Source organism: Danio rerio, chromosome 25 (genome assembly GCF_052040795.2).
Source record: "Danio rerio strain M-AB ecotype USA chromosome 25, GRCz13ab, whole genome shotgun sequence".
In the NCBI taxonomy this organism is placed as follows: domain Eukaryota; kingdom Metazoa; phylum Chordata; class Actinopteri; order Cypriniformes; family Danionidae; genus Danio; species Danio rerio.
This window is the reverse complement of record NC_141045.1, coordinates 37,470,001-37,478,366: the sequence shown is the minus strand read 5'-3', so window position 1 is coordinate 37,478,366 and position 8,366 is coordinate 37,470,001. Positions and strand designations below refer to the sequence as shown.

General features: G+C 35.9%; 1 protein-coding gene across 4 annotated transcripts in view; it reads right to left on the bottom strand.

The window, feature by feature from the left end:
- Nucleotides 1–3,508: 3,508 nt before the first annotated feature.
- The window catches only part of chst6 (carbohydrate sulfotransferase 6), a 13,708-nt gene continuing 8,850 nt past the window's right edge, over nt 3,509–8,366 (bottom strand). For 2 of the 4 annotated variants that reach the window (NM_001130621.2, NM_001430962.1), the window contains exon 2: nt 3,509–8,366. This exon is cut by the window's right edge and continues 838 nt beyond it. In NM_001130621.2, the coding sequence (NP_001124093.1) occupies nt 7,990–8,366 (377 nt within the window). In that variant the 3' untranslated portion in view covers nt 3,509–7,989. The other 2 variants (XM_087310265.1, XM_087310266.1) reach the window with 1 other exon arrangement.

Below are 8,366 nucleotides of genomic sequence, written 5' to 3'. Positions count from 1 at the left end.
AGTGTACATTTTTGTTCACACAGGTCCTATACAAAACTGTGTGGATGGATGATTTGTTTCTCCGTGAAAATCACTCATTTAATAAGCAAAACAGGCCAAAATGTTGTTTAGCTTGCGTCAAACTGGATGGACAATTTACAAACATATTGAATACAAAGGCTGGTTATTTTATGCAATGAGGGACCTATTACAAATTAAAGAAAATTATTTGCATATTAAAACGAAAATATATAATACAACAACAGATCCTACCTCAGAAATGACTTTAGATAATGTAAATAAGCATCAAGTTTTTTTTTGAGATTGTGTGTCTAATTTAGTAGTGTAGTGCGTTCGCGTGGGTTTCCTCCGGGTGCTCCGGTTTTCCCCACAGTAAAAAGACATGCGGTATGGTGAATTGGGTAGGCTAAATTGTCCATACTGTATAAGTGTGTGTGTATGTGTGGATGTTTCCCAGAGATGGGTTGTGGCTGGAAGGGCATCCGCTGCGTAAAAACTTGCTAAATAAGTTGGCGGTTCATTCCGCTGTGGCAACCCCAGATTAATAAAGGGACCAAGCCGACAAGAAAATGAATGAATAATGTGCAATACTAATTTAAAATACGTATCACTAACCTTATATGTGAAATAGCAGGGCCCGCTGTAGCACTTTCTCAAGAAGAGCAAATGTCAAATTATTAGCGCAACGCACATGTAGCGAGCTCATCTGTTTGTCGAAACTACTAGACACAATTTTTTTATCAACTATAATGTGTTTAATTGGTTAATTTGAAATTTATTTTATTATTCCAGCAATAATTGTTGAGTGAAAGAATGCGCTAGAAATATGCATTGCGGCTCCCTTTATTGTACAGGCTTATTAAACTTTTTTAGGTTCGGCTCTCGAATTAGTAAGGTTATGAGTAAATGTTATTTAAAATATTTAAAGCCTGCCATCTAGCCTACAATAACAGCAAATTTAATAATAAAAAAAATAATAAGACAGGCCTACTTTGGCGTTGCAATAAAATAGTATTAATTATCAAATAAATAATTACAATATATAATTAAAATAGGAAGAAATAAATGAAAACAAATGGTACCCTTTGTTTTTATAGCAGGGCCCAAAGTGTTCTTATTCTGGTTCTGGTAACAACTATTAAAAAGAAAAAAAACACACCAAACAATAAAAACACTAGTAACTGATAATAATAATAATAATAATAATAATAATAATAATTATTATTATTATTATAAAGCACTTGCTCTGAAACAATCATGCAAACCAGGTGCTCCTCGGAAATGGCTTTCTTTGCTCTGCATCAGGTGCACAGCAGCAAGAAGTTTGGCAGTGAACTATGACCTTATTTTAATGACAAATGTCTAAGAATACTGCTGATTTACGTTTTTATTTAATTTATACATACGTAATGAATGTAAGCCTGCTAACTGTGTGTGGTTCAAATGATAGAATATGTAAACTTTGTTTATATATATAATTAAATAATAATAATTAAAAGCCTGCGTGTAAGGCTTTTATTTTGAGGGTGACGTCACGAGCGCAGATTTGGTTAACCAATTAGAGGAAAGTGGGCGTTTCAGCACCGCCTACATGTGTAAAATGAATTTTAAAGTCGTTTATCCGTTTTCCTACCCTAAACCAAAAAACGAAAATCCAGCCAAAATCTCGTTTTTTCGTTTTCTCGTGGGCAAAAGAAAAACGGAAAAACGGCCGTTTTCTCCATTTCCTTTATTCCGTTTGAAAATGGAAAACAAATGAACAAAACGTACACGGACCGTACACGGACCATATTTTGACTCATTATTTCGTTTTGGTTTTGTGTTTGTTTTAATGTTTCGTTTTAAGTTAATAAGCAGAATAACAGATGAGTTTCCGTTTTTTCTGCCTACAGAATAAACAGAAAAACGAAATATTCATCGTTTTTCTGATGTTTCGTTTTCCGTAATAAAAGGAATAATCAAATGAACGGATGATACACGGACCCTGGGGTTTAATTATTACACTGCTCTGGGGAATATTTAATTCTAATGGGTCAATACATTCCAAGGAATCGGCTTTGGTTATGCCCAGAAGCAACAGCTGAAATCATATTCATACGTTGCTTTTGACTGATTGGCGCCAACTTGTGACTGAAAAGGGTAGATCCAATCTCCTTCTTAACAACTCTTCTTGCTGGCTAATATAGGTGCTTTTGACTGTTTGGCGCCATCTTGCACCTGAAAAATTAGTAGGTCTGGGTTTGATAAATACAGCTTGTTAACAATTCTTATTTTTGCATATTTTTTGTTGTTTTTGACTGTTTGGCATCATTGTGCGGCTATAAGTTGGTTAGCAGATGCTGAATCTCGCCGTTTGCTAACAGTTTGGCTTTCTACATATTTTTCTTTTTTTTTTTTGACTGTTTGGTGGTATTTTGCCACTTAAAAATACAATGGTTAGGGTGTATTAAATCCCGCCATTTGCTAATTCTTTTCTGCATGTATTTAGCTGTTTGTTTTGCGCCATCTTGCAACAAAAAAATCAGTAGATTAGCACTTGCTGAATCCAGCTGTTTAACCACTCTTCTTTCTGCATTTGTTTCATTGTTTTTGACTGTTTGGGGCCATCTTGTGACTGAAAAATAAGTAGGCTAGCAGATGCTGAATCCCGCCATTTGCTAACAGTTCTTCTTCCTGCAAATTTCTTCTTTTTGACTGTTTGGCACCATCTTGCGACTGAAAAATAAACATGCCGGCATATATTTTGATGGCGACTGAAAAATAAGTAGGTTAGTGTTTGATGAATCCCGCCGTTTGTTTACAATTTTTATTTCTGCATATTCTTCGCTGTTTTGACGGTTTGGCGCAATCTTGCCACTGAAAAATAAGTATGCTAGTGCATGCGCAATCTTGCCGTTTGTTAACAATTCTTCTTTCTGCATATCTTTCGCTGTTTTTGACTGCGACTGAAAAATAAGTAGGTTAGTGCATGCTGAATTCATCCGTTTGCTAACAATCCTTTGTTTCGCATGTTTCGAATGATTCCATTTAACCTTAATTTTTGTAAACTATTTCACCTCAGTCTAACGTTGTGGCTTACTCTTTAGTTTTGTGGTAAGTAAAACATATGCTCGGACGGTGTCTACACTTTGGGAACAAGTGAATTAAACCTTCCAAAACTACCATTTAGGGTCATTTGAAGACATCCTCCTGTGTAAGAAATGTATCTATGACTCAGTAATTACAACATCATCTGTTTAGATAACCTGTGTGTGTGTGTGTGTGTGTGTGTGTGTGTGTGTGTGTGTGTGTGTGTGTGTGTGTGTGTGTGTGTGTGTGTGTGTGTGTGTGTGTTTCCGCTGCTTGCTATTTCCCCAGTAATAAAACAGGAGGAAAAGAGTTACGATTTTATGATGATCATTAAAGCAGGGTTTCAATGATAATTGTGTTCAGAAGCTAAAGTGACAAAAATATATTAATTGGATCTAAATCCAAATGAAACAAGACATTAATCAATCAAACAAACAGATTTAGGCATGACGTTTTTTTTATCAGCACATACAAACAACCAAAAGACCAACATTGATTTTAGACATAGAGACGACATACTGAAGCCAAACATAAATACTGACATTCTAAAGTAATGTACCAGTTCCCCTCCAAAAATCACATTTAATGAACAGACATTGTTGTGGATACATGATTTGATCAAAACATATCTACATTATCTTCATTTACATATGAACCGATGTGAAGACACTGCTTGACATGTCGAATATAAATCAATGTGATTCAAACTTCAATAAATACCAGCTCCCATTGAAATCAAACATAATCTCAAGAAACGCAATACCTCACTTATTAAAAGTTAACATTTGATCGCGCCAGGTTCCGAGTGTTTACACAAAGCCAGTCGAATCCGGAAATCAAAGCTCCATTCAGTTTCTCCATAAGGAAGTCATTGATATTTAAGTATAATTTATAAACCGTGAAGTTTTTGTGCTGGAAAACTACATTACCCATGATGCTATGCAAAAATCTGCCTACTCTCAATTTTAAATGTTGTTTCTATGAAAAACAAATGTTACGTCCCAATTGGCGTACTTTAACTACGAGTGTGTAACAGAAGAATATGCAAGCATTGGGACGTACTACTTCCTTGGTACCAGATCATTACGTTGCTTAATTACGTCCCGCGTCAATCATCGCGACACATCATCCACATTTCTTTCATATTTAATTATTGGAGATTCAGCTGTGGGTTAATCTGCCATTCACAAGTCTTTCATGCAGAGAAAATCTCCTCGGGTCTTTGGATAACTATACATTTAGAAGTTAACGTTCAAACATATCTTGATATTAGTTCACCTTGTTGTTGCTGGTAAAATACAATGCAGAAAACACGATTTAAATATTCTCCAGTGGGCTAGATATTATTTAATAGTCTAAACAACTTTACCGAAGCCTCTCTTTAATGACACTTTTTAACCCGAGTTGGAAGTTCTAATTAAATTTACGTCTAATGCGTAATGTATTGTGGGCAATATCAGCACTTAGAGTATGGACACTTCTACACTTCCAAATTCTACCGTAAATAGTCGACCATATGGGAAGCTTTGGCATACTCTTTTCAACATACTGTGGTTTGAGACATACTAATTCTATTTACGAAAACTATTTAGGATGAATATTATGCGAATTGGGACGCACCAAAAAACTTTAGTTCGTTTAACTTCATATTAATTTAGTGGTGTTAGTGAGGTCAGCAGGGGGCGCTCAACCTGCGATCTGTGTGACTCCTAACACCCCAGCATACCGAAGGGGACTCTATACTGCCAAGTGAGCGCCGTCTTTCGAATGAGTCGTTAAACTGCGGTCCTGACTCTCTGTGGTCGTTAAACATCTCACGATGTTAATATATAAAGGCATCATGGAACTGTAGATATGTATTATTTTTATATTTATGCCAACCATTTTTTCAACGTTTGTGATTTTCGTAGCTGGAAAGTTTAGTTCACGGCTTCTCACAGGTTTTAAAATCTGCAGAAGCATACGTTGCAGAGACTTTTATTTTAGTATGTTGATGTGCTTTACAAGTAAACCTGAATATTAAGTAGGGGGTGGGACTTTCTTTGCTTTAAGAAATCGCATACTTCCATACTATTTAATACGCTAAAATCAGTATCCGAGCCAAGTAGCATGCCCAAATTCATAAAATTCGAAAAACAGTATGTGAGAAGTAGCCAGATGACCTACTACTTTTTTTGAAGTGTGCATCTGATGGACGCTACCCCATGATGCGTCACGAGAGAATTCATGAATAGGAGACAACTGACGTGGGTAATTCATGTGATGATGACAAAATGACGGATGTAGTACGTCCAAGTTCCATTCATGCTACTGACATTCATACTGTATAGAACATACTTTTCTAACGTACGAGTAGTTTGTTTAAATTCAAATGCAGTATCGACTGAGCAGTAGGTGATTTCGGAGGCAGCGTTTGATTGAAGATTACTAAAACAAATATTTGTTTTTTCGGTGGATTAACTTGCACAGATTATTCGTTCACCTAAAGAATAACAATGTGCGCTCGCAAAATAAACGTTGTAAATTTTGATTTACATTGACTTAAAACTCCTTATCGTAAAAATGAATGGAAAAAAAAATATGTCCGGAATGACTTCATAGGGGAATTCAACAGCAGTAGCACATCAAGTAATAAAAAGTCCTTCATGGAAATGACACACAAAGCAGCACCGCAGTACTGTAAAACATTAAAGTGTGTCAGACGTTCACGTTTAAAGTCCGTTTATATCTAGACTTTATCACAATCAAACATGTCATAAAAAGCAGAGAGAGGGTGTCTGTTTAACACTTCATCGACACTTCCTTCTCAATGCTCCCAGTAATACAGATCAAAGCAGATAAGTACAAATATTCATTGGAGTGTCGGCCAAAAACAAATAATAATAATTTTGAGTTGTAAATTTTCACATTTGTACAGTATTCAGAGACCTTCCATGTTGATCACTTTCATCCATCATGTCACTGCAGAATCATTCAAGTATTGAAATATTAAGAGCAGAAAAACATGCAGATTAATCATAACACTAACCTACCTAACATTGATTTTATTGTTATTTACATTTGCTAGCATTGAACTAGCTTTAAAAAAAAAAAACTTATTCCTGGCCTCTTCTACCTTACGAAGCTAGCGATACGTAACATTGACAGTATGACATTGACAGTACAATACAGACAGTAATTATTAATATTAACTTATTTGCAAACACCCAATCTTACGAGTAAACGTAGCGATTTTACGCATTATCAGAGAAGTGGCTATTCATTCATTCATTTTCGGCTTAGTCCCTTTATTATTCCAGGGTCGCCACAGCAGAATGAACGTTTTACGCAGTGGGTGCCCTCCCAGCCGCAACCCATCTCTGGGAAGCATCCACACACACTCATTCACTATGCACTATTTAGCCTAGCCAATTCGAGAAGTGGCTAATTCATACAACTTTATTTGTATGAAAACTTTAAATTTTTCATAACCCTTTATTGGGGGATGAGCAAATAAATACTAAAATATACAAATGAGATGATACAAATGAATAGGAATTAGCCACTTAATCAAAACGTTTAAATTGCACTGATGATGATATTATCGAACTATATCATAACGTTAACAAAAACACATACAGATTAGAGGCAATTTGACTAATATATATATATATATATATATATATATATATATGTATATATATACATATGTATTGGATGGATGGCATTCTATAGCTTCATATTATGTGGTGTCGCAAAAAAAAATAAAACACATCATTGGACAGTAATATTTTGGCATTATTTGTATGAGCGCAGTCTTACACGCCACCATGGTGATGCCGAGAATAGCATGTACAACAGCCGGGCGGTGTAAGTACAATATTTACATTGATCAATATTTAATGTTGGGCATGTTTTCATTTTAAAAGTGTTTTAAATTCACTAATAGTTCTGCATTCTTAAACATTTGCGACGAATGAGCACATTTTTATGTATTAACTTTCATAAAGTAAAAAAATTGTTCTCATTTGGTCAATATATAAACTATATATTTACTGAAAATTACGATATTGTGAAATATATAACGTTTTCAGAGTTGACGTATATCGTGATATGAGATCTTTGTTATATCTCCCAGCCCTAATACAGGGATATCTTTGCCCATTATAGCTATATGTAGTCATTAAACAAAGTTTCAACATTCATTTTGCAGCTTTTCTAATACACTGATGTCATTTAGACTGAAAAATCATAATTTCAGTGGCATTTAATATCGTTCGTGCACAGAGTGATATGTAAACTTAACATGGCCTGTTTTTAATGAGCTGAATGCTCTGAAAATCATTTATAAGAGCTCTGAGTGAACTTTCTAGGCACTCGGTTCTGTTTATTCATGTCACCTGTGCCTTGTTTGTTTCTCCTATACACATGCATTACATTTAGACTTTAAATAAAGATACATCCAATCACATTATCAAGGGTTTTGGATCCGAGTAACTCCAGTAAGAACATGAACAGCTGATCTACTCCTAACAAAACTAGCCAGCCTGCTAGCTTAAATATATTAGCCTATTTACTTCTATGTGAAGTTTGATATATGAAACAACAGAGAGAAACACACTATAGTTCCCTTCAACCCGCATGGACTACATACATTTGAAATGCAGTTTTTCTGGTTAAAATAAAAAATAAAAACAAACATTATAAACCCCACCACAATCGTTTCCTTTGTCAATAAATACGTCTTGCTTTTAATTGTTGGACCATAGTTTCTTCTGAACAGCATCCAGCGTTAAGGTTACGTCCAGGAAGAGGACAACACTTCTGCTGTGTTGAACGTCCGGCCACTAGAGCACCATTCTGGATTGTTCCTACAGCACAAGAAAACCAATGCACAAATGCCCCAGAATTCCTTTAGAGTTCTGTCTTTTGATCACAGCTCTATAATTTAGCAGCCGTCGTGCTTTTGGGAGGCAGCCATTTGAATTTATAGCGCTCGCGTGGCTTCATCAAATCTAAATCCATCATCTTTTGCTCCTTCTCACTGTCCACCGTCGAATATCCCAGCAGGGACATGGCTCCTTTACAAACATCCTGGATACGCTGTACTTTCTCGAACGGTAACGTGGTTCGCCAAGCCATCGAAACATCCTCGGCGTTTCGCGAAGTGATATCGAATGCTTCCTTCTTGGTTCCCTTGCCTTTACCGTGAGTGATGCGGTAGATCCACTCCTGCAGGGTTTCGGTCATCTCCAGACCGATGAATTCATACATGGCCTCGATTTCAGCCTGCGTGTTGTGCACGAGATCTTCGTAGC